The 17458-nt window shown below is 60.5% G+C and overlaps 1 protein-coding gene across 2 annotated transcripts; it reads left to right on the forward strand.

The window, feature by feature from the left end:
• The first annotated feature begins 1414 nt into the window (after positions 1-1414).
• Positions 1415-11585, forward strand: Meis3 (Meis homeobox 3). 2 transcript variants are annotated; one of them, XM_046455821.2, is made up of 13 exons: positions 1415-1682; positions 3331-3512; positions 3642-3801; positions 3884-3934; positions 4511-4561; positions 4755-4853; positions 7751-7862; positions 8043-8191; positions 8963-9039; positions 9203-9261; positions 9341-9424; positions 9672-9738; positions 11230-11585. In XM_046455821.2, the coding sequence occupies exons 1-12, from the start codon at positions 1671-1673 to the stop codon at positions 9719-9721; spliced, it is 1086 nt and encodes a 361-aa protein (XP_046311777.1). In that variant the 5' UTR covers positions 1415-1670; the 3' UTR covers positions 9722-9738; positions 11230-11585. The 2 variants fall into 2 exon arrangements, with proteins under 2 accessions (XP_046311777.1, XP_046311776.1); XM_046455820.2 differs by having other exon boundaries at positions 1420-1682; positions 4704-4853.
• Positions 11586-17458: the final 5873 nt, after the last annotated feature.

Raw genomic sequence — 17458 nt, forward strand, 5'->3', positions numbered from 1 at the left:
GGATGTGGCTCAGAGGTAGAGCACCCCTGGGTTCTATGCCCAGTACCCCCCAATAAAACCCCAAACCCAAAACCAAACAAAAACCCCACCAAGCAACAACGACTAGGGACCAACCCTGGCTGCTCTCTTCTGCCCTGACTCAGAGGCTTCTGCACCTGCCGCCCCTGGGGAGCTCGTCCTCCTCGCTAGGCTCCCTCCCTCACCTTCTTGGGTCTCTGCTCACAGGCCACCTCTGCTGAGGGCTCCCCCTGTAAATCGCCCCACGCACACTCTGCTTTGTTCCGGAGTTCCTGTGCTTCAGGCACCCTTTCCACGACACATTTATTCACTCGCCTTCTCTCTCCTCCTCCTCCCCATCCAAGTGACTGCGAGCTGGATAAGTTTGTCTGTCTTTTTTCCCTACCCCATCCCCAAGGCATCCCCCCACCCCGGCACACACCAGGCACAAATCTTTCTTTATCTCACTAGAACATCCATTTCGAAGCTTGTCTTAGGAATCAGATAGGAGCCGTGGCCCTTCTCGCCGACATGCATGTCACCAGAGGCGCTGGGTGGCCTCCATTCTGGAGATTCACAGCCTGGCTGAGAGCCGAGGGGACTTGAGGCTAAGGACCTTGGAAAAGGCAGGAGTCAGAGCCGGGCAGAAGCACGGAGGGGCGCGCGAGACACACACACACACACACACACACACACACACACACTTGCCCCCAGGAATGGGCCAACAAGCACACATGCGCCCAGACACCGCTGGGACACAGGCGCACACACGCACCCGGCCAGGCACGCAGGCCCAGCGCGTCCCAGTCTCCCAGGGGAGGGCGGGAGGGGGCCAGAAAAGAAACTAAAAATCGGAGTTTGGTGCCTCCCCGCCTCCTGATCTGGTCGGGTCTCAGTTGACAGAGAGACTGGGAAGTCAGGGCGAGAGGAAGAAAGGGTGGCCAGAGGCGCAGAGGAGAGAACCCGTCGGAGACCCTGGCGGCCGAGGGGGAAGGGCGACGCCAGGAGCGGGTGGGAGGGTGGGACCCGCGGACCCGACGCGGACCCCCAGCCTCGAGATACAAAGGCCGCGGGAGGGCGGGGCGAGGGGAGGGGCGAGGAGGGAGGGGAGGGGGCGAGGGGAGGGGAGGGGAGGGGAGGGGAGGGGGGGGAGGGGAGGGGAGAGGGGAGGGGAGGGGAGCGGGAGTTGGCTCCGGCGCCCGCCCCGCCCGCCCGCGCCCCAGCCACCGGCGGACAGTGGGTTAAGCATCGCCGCGGTGGAACTTCCGGATGTGACCACAGAGAGGGAGAGACCCGGAGCGGGGCGCGGGCGCGGGGAGCGGGGAGCGAGCGCCCGCACCGCGCCGGACCCGCCGCTGGGAGCCGCCCCCGCCGCCGCCCGGCCCCGGGCCGCCCGGCTCGGCCGAGTCCTCCCTCCGCCACCAGCGCGGCCCCGGGCCCTGGGCGGGGGCCTCGGGCGACCCTAGCGGCTGCTGCCCAAGCCGCGATGAGTCCCCGGCTGTGACCCCGCGGGGGCGGGCCGGGTCCATGCTCCGCGCCGCCGCCCCGCCCGGCGCCTGCCGCTGACGGCGGCGGGTGGGGGGCCCGGCACCCACCTCCCGCCGCCCCGGGGCTGCGCCCTCCCCACCCGCCAGGCTCTGGAAGGACCCTGGAGCGGCCGCCGGCATCAGCCCATGGCCCGGAGGGTAGGAACGGGGGCGGGGACCCCCGCGCCCCAGCCGCTCTTCGCGTCCCCAGCCCTGCAGCCCCCGTCTCCGGGGCTCCGGTTCTGGGCCCACCTCGCCCTCTCCACCGGCTCCTCCCCTCACCCTCTGCCCCTGTGTCTCTCCTTCTCAGTGCCCCTCTGCCCCCCTCCTTTGCCACAGCGTCTCACCCTCCCCCTGGCCCTGGGCGTCCCTCTTTCTGCTTCTGGGTCCTCTCTATCTCGGGCCCTTTATCCCTACCCCGCGCCCCGTCCTCTTCCTTTTCTGCTCTCCCCTCTCCTCTCCCCGACTCCGATCTACTTTTGTTGGAGCCCCCTACTCCCAGGCTAGGGGTGGGGACCGTGCTGGGAGAGGTCGGGCTCTCCAGGCTGCTGGACAAGCGATTGTGTTTTTGGTCCTGGGGACGGGAGAGATAGGAGACAGGAGAGGAGCTGAGCTTGGGAGGGTGGGGACAGGAACATGGCAGGAGGTGAGGACCCGCTTCATAGAGGGTGATGAACAGCAGGAGCAGTTGGATCCAACTTCAGGGCTCTGGAGAAGTTTGAAGAGGAAGTCAAAGAGCGTCAGGGATGAGACAGACGCAGAGCCTGGGCCACTAAGTGTGTCCAGGGTGGGAGGCGGAGCCGGATAGGAACACTCCTGTGCTCCGCCCTTGCTTGTCCTTTTGCATCTTGGAGCTTCAGTGTCTTCATCGCCAAGGACAGGGCTTGACCCTGTGATAGAAAGATCCCTCCACTTCCCAGGCCGCGGGCGGGCGCTTGGTTCCTTGGTGACCCAACTCAGAAGTGTGCCCTGAATGCTCGGGACTCTCTTTGGGGCTGTTTGCAGAGTGTGTTGGTGGGAGGCTGGGGCTGTCCTGAGCTGCCTCGTTCATGTGTCACCCATTTATTCATTCCTGGGCCTGGTTCCTGTGCCTGTCTGTGCGTTTGTAGGGGCCTCTTGGGTATTTGGGGGGATGGCACTCGAAGCCTGCAGGTTATAGGGGATGTGCACTAAAGTGTATCTGGGGGGAGGTCATTGGGGTGTGACTGACACACAAGAGTGCACGTGGGTTGGTGTGCATGGCTGTGTGTGTGTCACGTGGTGGGGTGGGCTGTGACAAGTGGTTAACACATTCAGACATGCACATTTGACAACTGAAACGAAAGGGAAGTGGCAGAAGGCTGAGCGTGTCTATCTGCTTGTGTACACACAGTGCCCTGGTTCTATGGGAGGTGTCCCTACCAGAGCCTCTCCTGTCCCCACCCTCCCCTTCCTGCATTCATTCTCCCCCTCTCTCCTCCTGCTCTCTCCGTGTCTCTGAACCTCCCTGCCCTCTTCCTTCCCTTGGCAGTCACCCGCCAGCCACCTGGGACCCCCACCCAACTGCTCCAGCTCTTCCTCCAGGTCCTCTTGCCCACTCACCAGGACCCCTGATGGGACATTTTTTACAGTCCAGGGCACAAGGGGAGACCCAGCTCTCAGTTCCACAGACAGCTCCATAGGATTTGGGGGGGGGTGTTAAGCGAGCAGGGGACACCTGGGGACAGAGGGCACACCCCCTGGGTCCTAGGGTAGGGAGGCTGTCTGGCAGGTAGCTGAGTCTTGGGGTCTCTGACAACTCCTGGGGCTCTCTCTCAACTTCCCCCAGTACGATGAGCTACCCCACTACCCAGGCATCGTGGACGGGACAGCAGCCCTGGCAGGCTTCTCTGAGACAGTGCCCTCTGCACCCCGGGGCCCTGGGCCCTACGGCCCCCACCGGCCTCCCCAGCCCCCAGCCCCAGGCTTGGACAGCGACGGCCTGAAGAGGGAGAAGGATGAGATCTACGGGTGAGTGGGGGGCCCCAGGCTCGTCTCTGTCTCACGCTGGTGTCTCTCTGTGGGTCACTTTGTGGGTTCCTGTCCCTGTCTAGTGGCTCCCCACCCCCCTCATGAGCTCCGCCCTCCTGCCTCCCTCAGACACCCGCTCTTCCCACTGCTGGCCTTGGTCTTTGAGAAATGTGAGCTGGCCACCTGCTCACCCAGAGATGGGGCCAGCGCTGGGCTGGGCACACCCCCCAGCAGCGACGTCTGCTCCTCTGACTCCTTCAACGAGGACATTGCGGCCTTTGCCAAACAGGTGGGCAGCCCCAGCCAGGGAGCACCCGGAGGGCCAGCAGGGTGGGACCGCTGTCCCTTACGGCCTCTCTTTTCCCTCCAAGATCCGCTCCGAGAGACCTCTCTTCTCCTCCAACCCAGAGCTGGACAACCTGGTGAGCCCTCCCGGGGTCCCCTCCACGGGGCTCTCCTACCCTGCCCTCCTTATCTCTTGGCTTGGTTGAGGGGTGCAGAGAAGTGACCACTGGCTGCTGTTCTCAAACCATGATCAGTGTTGCCCGTTTGCAACAGTGCAGAGCCTAGAGTTTGAGAACAGACTGGTGGCCTGAGTTCGGAGCCCAGCTCTGTGAGCCAGGGCAAGTGGTGCCAGCTCTCTGGGCCTCATGTCCTGATGGGTAAAGGAGGAGAGAGAGGAGAGGAGGGAGGGAGAGAGAGAGAAGGGGGAGAAGAGAGAAACGCCCTGAGCTCCAGCCAGAGCTTTCTCCTGGCCAAATCCTTTGGCAAAGGACTCTGGGAAATGTGGTTTGCCCAGAAGGGTGGGAAAGTCAAGGGCAAAGGGCAGGGGATGGGTGTGCCCACCTGGCGCCCCTGCTTCTGTGTCCTCTCCACCCAACTCCTGGGGTCTCCATCTCTGCCCCACACCCTTCTTCCCGCTGTCTTCCTCTCGCTCTGACACTGTCTTGATCATCCTCTGTCACTCTTTCTGTCTTTGTCCCCCACCCCGCCTTCAGATGATCCAGGCCATTCAGGTGCTCCGGTTCCACCTGCTGGAGCTGGAGAAGGTGAGTGCTTCCCACCTGCCACGCCCTCACTTGCCCCCAGCAGTCTCTGCCCCACTGAAGTTGAAGCACAAGATGCCCCCACCCCTGTGCACCCCAGTCCTGGCCCCCGGGTGGCGCCCCCAGTACCCCGGTGCCCCCCCAGGTCCACGACCTGTGCGACAACTTCTGTCACCGCTACATCACCTGCCTCAAGGGAAAGATGCCCATCGACCTGGTCATCGAGGATCGGGATGGTGGCTGCAGGGAGGATCTCGAGGACTATCCAGCCTCCTGCCCCAGCCTCCCAGACCAGGTAGGCCCAGGACGCAGTGCCGGGTGTCACCCAGCAACCACAGCCAGGCCTAAACACAGCGGGAGGGCACACCACACCACCACACCCCAGACGTGGGGTGTTGGTTACCGAGCAGCATTGCACATGGCCACCCGCCGTCTACACAGCAGCTGCACAGACTCGGAAACAGCTGGACCACAGACAGGCTCGCGCCTGCGCACACGGACACACGCACACCACACACGTCAACAGCCGCGGACACCACCTACTGGCTCCGCTGCACCAATGCAGGTTCCCACGCAGATACCCAAACAGGTGCAGTGGCGCCCACTCTGCAGGCCACGGCGAAATCACGGCCTGAAGCACCCTGTCCACGCAGCAGCATGGGCCCTAGGGCCGCTCCAGCACCGCCTTCTAGAGCGAATGTGGACGCAGCGTGCACACCACACTTGGTCACAATAGACTCCCGGGTGGAGCGAGAGCCAAACAGCCCCTGATGATGCCACACACGCTCAGGTCCAGACACTCTGGGAGTCGGACTAACCATGGTGCCTGCGCGTGCACACAACTCCAGCCCTGTCCCGCAGATGCGCATGCGCACACGCGCTGTCCGCCTCAATAGCTGCAAGACCCCAGCCAGACTCTTCCACCCGGATTTGAAAATAACTCCCAGGCTTGGATATAGCTGCACAGGGTCAGACCCAGCGAAGCAACAAGATAAAGTGGCACTGGCTCCGTTACAGTGGTGGCACAGTTCCATGGACCGCCTAACAGCTCTGTGGGCCCCACTACTGACAGAGAACAGTGAAACTTTGTGGAGTAAAGTCACGTAAGGACCACGCCCAGACGTCTACACCACCGACACACAGTCACATGATGGCACACGACACAGCTTTGGGCCTGGGGCTCACAGCAGCCACCAAACAGCCTCAAGGACCCGACCTCGCCCTGTAGTACATACACCCAGGGAGCAGCCCCTGCGGGTGAAGACGGGACTCAGCTCTTCCGGAGGCTCTTATTCAGACCTCACACAGCCTGGATCCTCTTGCAGGACACTCAGCCATAGTCACACCCGCCCAGATGTTCTCACAGGTGTGTACCCCCTTGTGCAGAAATCACAGCTGCCACGTGCGCAGCCTCAGGGGACAGGAGGGTACACACCTGTGATCTCAACAGCATCTGCAATGCCAGAGACTCGGGAGGCTGAGGCAGGAGGATCACAAATTGCAGGCCAGCCTCGACAACTTAGCAAGACCCTATCTCACACCAAAGAGAAACAGGCTGGGGATGGAGCTCAGCGCTAGAGCACAGGCCTAGCATCACGAAGGCCCAGGTTCCAACCCCAGCACTGGGAGAAAAACAAAGAGAAAAACAGAACTTAGAATCATCCAAGTCAGATCCAGCCACATGGGCAAGGCACAACCACCAGTGCTGGCACACGCCACAGCCACAGCCTATCTGGGGACAGCCAGGGCCTCTTGGGGTCCTCAGGTACACACTCACATTCAGACAGGGCATGTTCACTTACAGGCCACATGAAGGTCTCAGGAAGCTTCAAACTCATCGGCTTGGATATACTCACGGGCAGCACCCAGTCAGACCTGGAAACAGAAGAGCTGCAGGTCACAGCCACCGACATGGTCACAAGCTCCCGGACCTGAGCGATTCTGAAATTGAACACAACTCACCCTATAGCATGCCCAGTTGCACGATTCCATGTAGACATATGGAGTCCGGGAAAATCCCTGAGCCCCAGTGGGAAGCAGGGCACATCCAGCAGGGTGTGGGAGGTGGGAGGGGCTGTGCACACGGTCGGTGGGCTTGAGTGCAGGGGGGTACCCCCAGTTTGGCAGCTGTAGGCAGCTGTTTCCAGTGGTTGCCAGGACTAGAGAGATGAACAGGATGTTGCTGAGACTTTGGTGGAAGGACACAGTGATTCTGCAGCCCCCTGGCAGAAACCAACCCAATCTTAAACCAAATGACAAAAGAAATCCTCACATGGTGGCTATAGGTGGGCCGGCCTCCTGGGTCACAGCTGGGGCATAGGGTGAATCGAACACATTGCCAAGTTCTTCAAAGTGTGTCAGAGTTTGGGTAAAGAAAATACAGCCCTGGCAGACACAGTGACTCACACCTGTAACCCCTGAGGCAGGAGGATCATAGGAGGCCAGCCTCAACAACTTAGGAAGACCCTGGCTCAAAAAAAAAGTTCCGTGCTAGAGCTCACGCCTAGCATAAGGAAGGCCCTGGATTCAGTCCCTACTGCTGGGGGTGAGGGAGGAAGAAAAAATAAAACACAATCCCCAAATCCCTGATCTGCAATTTTAAGACCTTAAAATATCTGAAATCTCGGATTTGGGCTCCCCTGCCCCATAAGTCCAGCTCCAACTCATTTGGCAGCAAAAATCTGACCTGAACTAATGGGAGGCTATTTATAGCCTTTATTTATTCCACTTAGTTAAATATCCATCCGTTTTGCTACAGAAATGTTAATGAGTTTGATGATGAAGTTATGCCCCAGACCCTGCTGGGGGCGATTAAGGAAATACGCCGTGAATGCGCTGATTTCCTGTTTGAAGTGTGAGGAGTTCTGAACTGAATTGCCCCTTGTCCCAAGGATTCCAGATATGGTGCTGTAGACCTGTGTCCGCTCATCTTTCCCGGGTGATTGCTGTGTGCCTTTACATAGATTAGCTCACCGAACACACACTGAAGTGAGAACTGTTACTGTCCCCCATTTCCCAGTAGAGGAAACTGAGGCACAGAGAGGTGAAGTGACTTGCCCAAGATCACACAGCCAGGAAAGGGAAGAGGCAGAAACAAACTTCCCCTCAAGAAGTCTCAGCTCTGGAGCACGTGCTCCCTGTGCTTTTCGGTGCCCCGAATCTTGGCATTGACGCCCAACTCCTGTTTTCTAGAATAACACATGGATCAGAGACCATGAGGACAGTGGGTCTGTCCATTTGGAGACTCCAGGTCCATCCAGCGGGGGCCTGGCCTCTCACAGTGGGGACAACTCCAGCGACCAAGGTGAGGAACTTGGGAGGTCGAGAAGAAGCATGGGCGTTGGTCCGAGGATTGACTAGACCGCATGGAGGACTTTCAGAGGGGCCCAGAGACATGAGGTCTGGTGTCTAGGGCGAGGGTTCTGGGGTCCTCGGTCCCCTGTTCTTCACTGTTCACCAGTGCAGCCTGCCTGTGTCCCCTCAGGAGATGGGCTGGACACAAGCGTGGCCTCTCCCAGCTCTGGGGGAGAGGACGAGGAGCTGGACCAGGAGCGACGGCGGAATAAGAAGCGAGGGATCTTCCCCAAGGTGGCGACCAACATCATGCGAGCCTGGTTGTTCCAACACCTCTCGGTGAGAGCCCTGCTGCCCAGGTGCAGGGTGGGCCTGGAGAAAGATGCGGGTGACCAAGGCCCCTAGAGGAACCTGGAGATGAGACTCAACAGGGGAGGGCGACACGGAGGGGACTCACGGAGATGGGGAGGACAGGAGCAGTTCTCAGGTGTGTGCGACAGCCCATCACCATCCCTCAGTCACTCCCGTCCATCAGACACAGCCCTGGGCTGTACAGACACAGCCCTGGGCTGTACAGACGAGGAGACTGAGACCCAGGGGGTTAGGGCTTGCTCCAGGTCGCACAGCTGGAAGTGGTTTCAAACGCAGGCCAGGCCGTCTGGCCTTCACCACCCACCCGGCTCCTTCATGGAGACAGGCAGAAAAATAGGGAGGGACTGAGGGACAGAGGGACAAAGACAGAGAAATAGCAACTCAGAGGCAGGGGACTGAGTCACGATGTAGGGAGTCCCAGGCCAGGGCCATGTGGGGTGGGAACAGGGGTAGGGAGAGGCGCACGCTGGGACCCTGACGGAGAGGGGGAGCAGGGCCAGCCCCCCCCAGAGCCCCCCTTGTGGTGGAGCCCCCTAAAGCAAGTTGGCCAACCAGCCTCGAGCTGCTGCAAAGGGCCCGGCTGTGGGGTGATCGCTGGGTGCCCCCTGGGCTTCGCCTTCCCCGGGTGGCTCTCCCTGCCCAACTTGTGCCACCATCCCTTGACCCTGCGGGCCAGGCCAGGCACTGGGGGCCAGGGGGCACCTGGGCAGGCAAAGTGACTCTCGCCCATGGCTGCAGCACCCGTACCCCTCAGAGGAGCAGAAGAAACAGCTGGCACAGGACACGGGGCTCACCATCCTGCAGGTCAATAACTGGTGAGTGGCGCCAAGTCGCCGGGCAGCGGGTGGGAGGCCGGCACTGTCCGCGGTGCTGAAGGAGGCCTGGGCCACAGCCCCTGCACCCGCTGTCCCCTCTCCCCGCCCCATCCGCCCCCGCCTGCCCCCTCCTGACACCCTTGGGTCCCGTGACCGGCTCCAGGTTCATTAACGCCCGGAGACGCATCGTGCAACCCATGATCGACCAATCCAACCGCACAGGTACGGGGCGGGGGGACGCGGCTCTGAGCACGTTAAGGAGGGAACCTCCCTGGCTCCCCCTCACCCGACCCCTTCCTAGGGCCAGGCGCCGTCTTCAGCCCCGAGGGCCAGCCCGTGGCAGGCTACGCTGAGACTCAGCCGCATCTGACTGTCAGGCCGCCCGGTAAGGCCGACCCCACTCCTTGTTTGCAGAGGGGAGCAGCAGGTGCCAGTGCAGATGTCCTGGTCCCACCTTCTCCAGGCTCAGCCCGTCACAGGGAAAGGAGTCACTTTTTCTTAAAGGGCCAGCACCCTCTTAAAACATGACTCAGTCTGTCCTGGTAGAGCAGCCAGGGGTGAAGGAAGGGTGGGAGGCACAGAGGGGCATCGGGGGTGGGAAGACCCACTAACTTTCCCCTTTCCCCTTCCAGGCTCAGTGGGCATGAGTCTGAACTTGGAAGGAGAGTGGCATTACCTATAGAGACGGAGTTCAGGAGTGTGAGTGACCTATTTCTGGGGTGCACAGCTCTCAAACCTTCATGAGAACTCCCGGCTCCAGCAGTGGGTCCATCCCTCCACGGCAGGGTCTGCCTGGGTCCCTGAACTGAGGCTCCTCCAGGGCTCAGTGGAAAGATGATTCCTCAGCCAACACCTGCCCCCATCCACCCGGCCACTCACCCTGCCATCCATCATCCGTCAGTCATCCACCCACCACCCATCCACCCCGTCCCCACTCCCTGCCCACTCTCAATCCCGCTAACCGTGCCCTCACACACCCACTGCGCCGTCCACCACCTACCCAGCCACCCAGTGGCCGCCACAAGACCCGCCCACTGTCTCACCAATTGTCCATCCACTCACCTGCCACCTGCCACAGAAACGCAGAACAACCTGTGCAAAGGCCCAGGGTGTAGAAGGGCTTCCGCGTGGGCCTTCTAAACCACCCTGACTCTCCCGGGTTAAATCCCTCTGTGGCTCTCGGGGGTCACTGGACAGTCGGAACCCTTTAGTATCCATCCGTCCATCTAGTACACATGCCCTGTGCCCCTCTGTGCCCATCCCTGTGCTGTGCTGGGAGGTGCTAGGGACACAACAGTGGCCATGAAAACGCAGCCCTGCCCTCCAGGGCACATAGTCCAGTGGGGAGACAGGCCCACCCCAGAGGGCGATGACCCAGGGTGGGCCCCTTGATGTGGAGCCCTAGGAGTGGGAGGAGCCAGGAGGGGCCATCAGTCCCAGGAGGTAGGGTTGGGGGGGCGTTTGACCCAGACCAGAGCATTCATGGAGGGTTCCCTGGAGGAGACGACTCTTGCTGACCCAAGGGGTGGAGGGTCCAGCAGAGGGAACCCCCTATGTGAAGTCCCGGAGCCCTAGAGGTCTCTGGGCGCTGAGATGGCGCCCGCCCCACACACACAGGGAGGGAGGGCTCCGGTGGGGTGCAAGCAGGTGGGTAAGGACCATGGGGGCCTGGGGCCTGGGGTCCCGGGGGCCTGGGGCCTGAGCCGGGAAGGAGAGGTGGGGGGGTTTGCCCAGGCCTGGTGGGCTGAAGGGCTCAGCTCTGCATGGCCGGGTGTGGGCAGGGGTGGCCTGGCCTGAGTGGCAGCTTGGTGATGGGGGTCCTCGTCCTGCGTCCCCAGCTCCCCCAGCCACTTTCCTCGCCCTCGTCCCTCTCTGCCCCCTCTTCAGTCCTCTCTGTCCCTGGGACGCACCCTACACTCGCCCCAGTCCCTCCACGTCCCTCCCCCTGTCCCACTCTCTCTCGGTGTCCTTCTCCGCCTCTCCTCAGCTGCCTCTGCCGTCCCCTCTGTTCCCACACCTCCCCTCCATCTCCCGCAACCCCTGCTCTGGGGTCCCCTCCTCACCCTTGTCCCTCGGTCCCTCTCCCTGCATCTCCCTGCCTCACTTCAGGGCTGTGCACAGAGGGACGGATGTGACGGATGTGACCCGGCCCTCCCCGCCTCCTGAATGGCCTTTCCTCACCTCCCACAGACTCCAGCCTCCAGACTTGACCACAGCCTGTGCCCTCTGCTTCAGGACTCCGGCTCCAAAGGCCCCTCCACTTAATGCCTACCTCCCTGGGGCCCCACCGGGACATGGGGGACCTGAGCATCCACTTGAGGGTCTCTCAAGGACACAGACAAGACCTCCAGGCCCTGCACCCGCTTCTGCCTTCACCTTTGCCGGGGACCTGAGAGCCTGGGCGTGGTCCGCAGAAGACGGTGGCCAGGGCCCACCTCCAGGACAGAGAAGGGACTGGGAGTGGGCTGGGGCCATCGGGGAAGGGGGTCACCCGGATCCGACATTTGGGGGCGATTCCTTCACCCTCCCACCCCATCCCCCCTCCGCCTTCCCCTCCCCCTTCTCTGATGTCTTCTACTTTTTTTTTTTTTAAAGATAAAGTCTTAAAAACAAAGCCACCAATTTGAATCCTTGTGTCTCTTCGAGATTCCAAACCTCAGAACTCTGAGGTTCCAGAATCCTGATGAGGCGATGACAGGCGGTCTTTATCCTGCTCTCTGTGGGGGCGCCTAATGTACCTCCGTTAGCTACTGCCGGGTGACAGACTGCCTGGAACTTGTGCCCATCATGCAGTGGTTGGTGGATTACACTAGACACAGAAGTTCTGGTGGCTTTCAGGGCCCACGTGCTCATCTACTGTCAGTAGGGACCAGTCAGGGCTCCGCTCCTGGGGGCTGGCTGGCCGCAGGGGCCGCAGGAGTGAGGGACCACGGCTCTCGTCAAGCAGGAGGCTGTCTGGTTTGTTCCCACAGAGGTGTGGCCGGGCTCCAAGGGGCCCCACGATTAGTATGTTCTGCAAACTGCACCCTCTTGGCCACTTTAAAATTTCAAGGCCACCCGCCCAGAACCCAGGGAAGAGAAATGGACTCACCTCTTGTGGGTGACAGGGTGCCACAAATTCACATCACGAGACGTGGACACGGGAGGGATAAAGAATCGTGGCCACTTTTGCATCAGCCTTTCCCATGGGGGCTCACGGACTCGTCCCGATGGGGGCCCCAGGCAGCCTGTCCTTGGCAGGGGCTTGAGAAAGGTGCCCACCTGTGCGTGGACGTGGGTGCCGATCCTCCCCCTGCGATGCATTTGCTGTGGATCTGGAACAAGCGGCTTCGCCCCCGTGGGCCTCCATCTCCGCATCTGGGAGATGGGGCTGCAGACTGTCTGCCTCACAGGATTGTTGTGTGGATTAATGAAGACGTTGCAGAGAAACTGCGCAAGCTGGGCCTGGCGCGGGGTAAGACTGGGTCCAAGGCAGGGGTTGGTGCTGGGGTCGGGGCTCAGTGCAGGGTGCTTGCCTAGCAGGTGTGAGGTCCTGGGTTCGACTCCGAGGCTCAGAGGTTGGGCTGACCATCCACTGGGCTCTGAGCTCACCAGTCCTCTACCTGCTCAGAGAGACACCGGCCAGGCTCAGTGTGGAGTCTGTTTCTCTCTAGGCTCATTTCTTTCTCTCCATCTCCCTCTGCTCCATTTTTTCCAGTCTCTGTCTCCCCGTCCCCATCCACCCTCATCTCGGAGTCTCAGGTGAGCTATCTCCCTCCTGCCTGCCTCACCTCACTTGGGCCACTCAGGGCCTCTGTCTCTTCCTCAGCTCTGTCTTTGGATCTCTCACACACTCATGCTTGCACCCAAGAGTGGCACTCACAGGATGTTGACGGAGGCTGACACACATGGGCTAAGCATGTGACCTCACCAGTATGACCCAGGCAAAGTTCGCAATGCGGTCATGCACAGCCAACCCTGGAAACATCCAGTGTGTGCAGCAGGACGGGGGACAGGGCCAGATCCTTGCTGTGCCTCCCACAATCTGCAACCTCACCTGCTCACAGGCATAGAAGCACCATTGACACAGCTGTCCTTCAAGAAGCTGCACCCTGGAAGCCCCGAGGCGCACACAGGGGCCCTGAGGCTGGGACCCAGCTCCATCTGCCTGGGAGACCCACTCTCTAGAGCCCTGAGACGCTGTCCAGCCGCTCATCCGCTCAGAACAACTTCTCGCCATTCACTATTCTTGCACAAAGCGTCTCCTGAGGTCCGGTCCCTGTCTGTCCCCTCCCTGCAACACCAGTGGACAAAAGTCCACATACTTTGGGCAAATCCCTGCCCCCAGGAGCTGATTGACAATGAACCAAAAAAAAAAAAAAGTAGCCCTCAGTCTGCAGGGGACTGGTTCCAGACCCCTCAGGGAACCAAGCTCCCGGGTGTTCAAATTCCTAGGTCCAGCGGGGTAGGATTTGATAGGACTCCAGCACATTCTCCCAAACAGTTGTTTTGTTTTGTTTTGGTACTGGGGATGGAACCCAGAGGCACTGAACCACTGAGCCACATTCCCTGCCCCTTTCTGTTTTTTATTTAGAGACAGGGTCTTGATGAGTCGCCCAGGACCTTGCTAAAGGGCTGAGGCTGGCTTCCAACTCGCGATCCTCCTGCCTGCCTCAGCCTCCCAATTGCACCCGGCACATTCGCCCCTGTACTTTAAATCACCCCGCGTGCCTCATACTTCCCGAAGCCCCGCGGTGCCAGGCAGGTAGTTGTGACGGAAACGACAACGACTGGCTGGCAGAGGGGAGACTGGGACACAGGCGAGCTGGGAGGGGCACCTCCCTCCTTTTCCTGGTGACTGGAAGTGGCTCCCACTTAATCCTCTAGGGGGAAACGACAAGAAAAACGTCTACATGCTCAGTACGGGGGCCATTACAATTTTTCCATTATTTTCCATCGTCATTGGCGGAATCCATGGGTGGAGAACCTGCTGTACCTCATTTAGTCTCTTGGAAGGTGACAAATGTGTCATAAAAAGCAGAGCAGGGTACGGGTGGGCTTGTGGGCTATCACTCTGTGAATTCATTGACCCTTTGTCACAAGTGCTGGGCTGCAGGAGCCCTGACCCTACCAGCCTGCTAAACCCCAGGGCAGCCCCAGGAGGGGTGCCGCCAGGTTCCCGCTCCCAGGCAAGGACTCTGAAGCCCAGAGAGGTGAGGTTGGTGGCCCAGGGTCACACAGCTGGGGTGTGGAGAGCCCGCTGGGACCTGAGAGGCTCGACCCTGCCCGCGGCTTGCGCTCCAGGCTCTCTGATTATAGGATGGCGTTTAAAACAGAATCTCTGAAACCCTGGTACTTAGGGGCTGGGGTTGAACCCAGGGCACACTGACACTGAGCCACGTCCCAGCCCCGTGGATCTTATTTTGAGATAGGGTCTCACTGAGTTGCCCAGGCTGGCCTTGGATTTGCCATCCTCCTGCCTCGGCCTCCAGGATTACAGGTGTGTGCCACCACGCCCCGTTTAAGAGCCTGTGACTTTCTAACTCTAACCGGAACTGTTTTGTGGGTGCGATATTGTTTTTGTGACTGTGATAACTGTTTACTTCTCCCCAAGCTCCCCAGGACCACAGTGGGATGGATGAGGGATAGATAGACAGCAGGAAGAACTTCCAACACTCCCACCTTTGAGGGCAGGAGGTGGAAGGGTTATGGGGGAGAGGTCTGCTGCAAGAGAGAAAGTTGCACCCGTACAGCCCTCGCCTGGCACGGAGAAGGGTCCCCTGGCTGGCAGAGGGGAGACTGGGACACAGGCGAGCTGGGAGGGGCACCTCCCTCCTTCTCCTGGTGACTGGAAGTGGCTCCCACTTAATCCTCTCCAATTAATTCAATCGGATGTGCCATTAAGGAGGCGGGAGATTGGGCGGAGGTTAATTGTAACTAAAAATACCTCCCACTTCCTGCAGGACGCAGTGGGTGGGCATGGCCTAAAGAGTCCCCAGTCCCAGGGATGCCCCAGGCCCAATCCTGGGTAGGAAGGAGACAGCAGGCCCGGGTCAGAGGTCGCTGTGTCAGCTGGGCAGCGTGCAGCGGCATGGAGGGGGTCACTGGAGCTGCAGCCACAGGAATGGTTGCAGCTGCCCCTCACTGAACGTAGGGTGTGGAAGGGAGACGGGGACACTGTCGTGGCTGTCTGTCACATGTGTCTGGGCACAGCTTGTGTCTCTTTGAGTTGGCGTCTATGCCTACAGAGCTCAGGATCACCTGTGTGGGGATGGGATTGTCTCTGGGCCATGGGTGCCTGTGTCCTTGGGGGCTACTTTCCATGTGTCCATCACAACCTCTGTGTGTGACCCTGTGTGCAGGTGTGTCTGTGATCATGGGCTGGGTGGAAGGCACGAGGTGACAGCGTGGGGCCACCTCGCACAGTCCGGGGCTGGGTCTGAGAGGCCTGCTGGCTGCTGGGGCCCAAAGGGTGGTGTTCCCTGGGGGGCCCTGTCCGCGGCCTGGCTGTGGGGTGGCCCTGCTCTGCAGCACCTGCACAGGAGCTGCCCGCACATGGGAGACCTACGCCCAGTGGGGCTGGGCGAATCCAGGTAGCAGGGGCCTAGTGGTGGCACTTCCCAGCCAAAGGCGAGACGGGACGGTCACCGTCATGGATGGCAGTGGCAAAGCAGCCATTCCTACACCCAGAATGATGGTGTGGGCGGGACTCAGGGTGTTCCTAGGACAGACAGGCAGGCTTGGGTGGTCCGGTGGCCATGTGCTGCAGAAGGACGGCAGGGTCATCAACAGGGCACACATGTGACAGTGGTCCCATCAGATTGTCACCTAGCGGTGCTGTACCATCTGGGTATGTAAGGGCACTCTAGGCACAGTGACTAAATATGCCCTACCAACACATTTCTCAGGCTGTCCCCACCGCCAAGTGACGGGTGGCTCTATAAGCAGAGTTTCAGGTCAAGGGGGCGGAAGTCTAAACTGGGGCCCTTATGCAGAGCGTGGGTCCTCCACATGTTCCCCGGCTTGAGCCAGTCACAGACCCAGGACCCTTTGAAAGAAGGAGGCCAGGTCCCTGGAGCAAGAGCCCCAGTCACTACAGGAAGTTTATATTGCCGGTCTTTCTCCCAGCCTTCCCCCAAGGGACATGTGGGCTCCTACCAAGGTGACTATGTACTAGGGACACGGAAAAAATCAGACCTTCTGGGGACTGCTGGACACTGGCTCCCAGCTGACACTGACACCAGAAGACCAGAGACGTCACTGTGGCCCTCCATCAGGGCAGGGCCTCATTCAGGACGCACAGGGCCCAACCTCAGGAGTGTCCCCTCACTGGGCTCCACAGGTCCAGCCTTCGGTTTCTTACTGCTGTGATTAAAGACCCGTCAAGAAGAGCCTTAGAGGGGGGAGTGTATTTCAAGGCTCCAGTTCCAGGGGCCTTGGGGTTCCAGGACAGTGGGGTTCCAGAGACCATGGGGTTCTAGGGGCCGTGGGGTTCCAGGGGCCTTCAGGTTCCAGAGGCCTTGTGGTTCCAGGGTGAGAGTCCAGGGCCCTTTGGGTTCCAGAGGCCTTGGGGTATCAGAGGCTATGGGGTTCCAGAGGGACTTTGGGGTTCCAGAGGCCTTGGTATTCCAGGGGCCTTGGTGTTCCAGAGACCGTGGGGTTCCAGAGATCTTGGAGCTCCAGAGGCCTTGAGGTTCCAGAGGCCTTGGGGTTCCAGGGGCCTTGGGGTTTCAGAGGCTGTGGGGTTCCCAAGGCCTTGGTGTTCCAGGGGCCTTGGTGTTCCAGAGGGGTGCCTTGGGTTTTAGAGGCCATGGGGTTCCAGAGGACTTGAGGTTCCAGGTGCCTTGGCTTTCCAGAGGCTGTGGAATTCCAGAGGCAGTGGGGTTCAGGGGCCTTGGGCTTCCAGAGGCTGTGGGGTTCCAGGGGCCTTTGCATCCCAGGGGCCTTGGGGTTCCAGAGGCCATGGGGTTCAGGAACCTTGGGGTTCTAGGGGCCGTGGGGTTCCAGGGGTCTTGGGGTTCTAGGGGGCCTTGGGGTTCCAGGGGTTGTGGGGTTTCAGGGACCTCGGGTTCCTGAGGGGCCTTGGGATTCCAGGGTCCTTGTGGTTCCGGAGGCCTTGGGGTTCAAAGGGCCATAGGGTTCCAGGGGCCTTGGAGTTCCAGGAGCCATGGGGTTCCACGAGCCTTGGGATTCCAGAGGCCTTGGGGTTCCAGAGGGACCTTGGGGCTCCAGAGGCCTTGGGGTTCCAGGAGCCATGGGGTTCTAGGGGGCCTTGAGGTTCCAGGGGTTGTGGGGTTCCAGGGACCTCGGGTTCCTGAGGGGCCTTGGGGTTCCAGAGGCCTTGGGGTTCAAAGGGCCATAGGGTTCCAGGGGCCTTGGGGTTCCAGGAACCATGGGGTTCCAGGGGCCTTGGCGTTCCAGAGGCCATGGGGTTCCAGGG

Source organism: Marmota monax, unplaced genomic scaffold, assembly GCF_021218885.2.
Source record: "Marmota monax isolate L192 unplaced genomic scaffold, Marmota_monax_Labrador192_F-V1.1 WCK01_AAM20220418_F8-fsc00149, whole genome shotgun sequence".
Taxonomy (NCBI): domain Eukaryota; kingdom Metazoa; phylum Chordata; class Mammalia; order Rodentia; family Sciuridae; genus Marmota; species Marmota monax.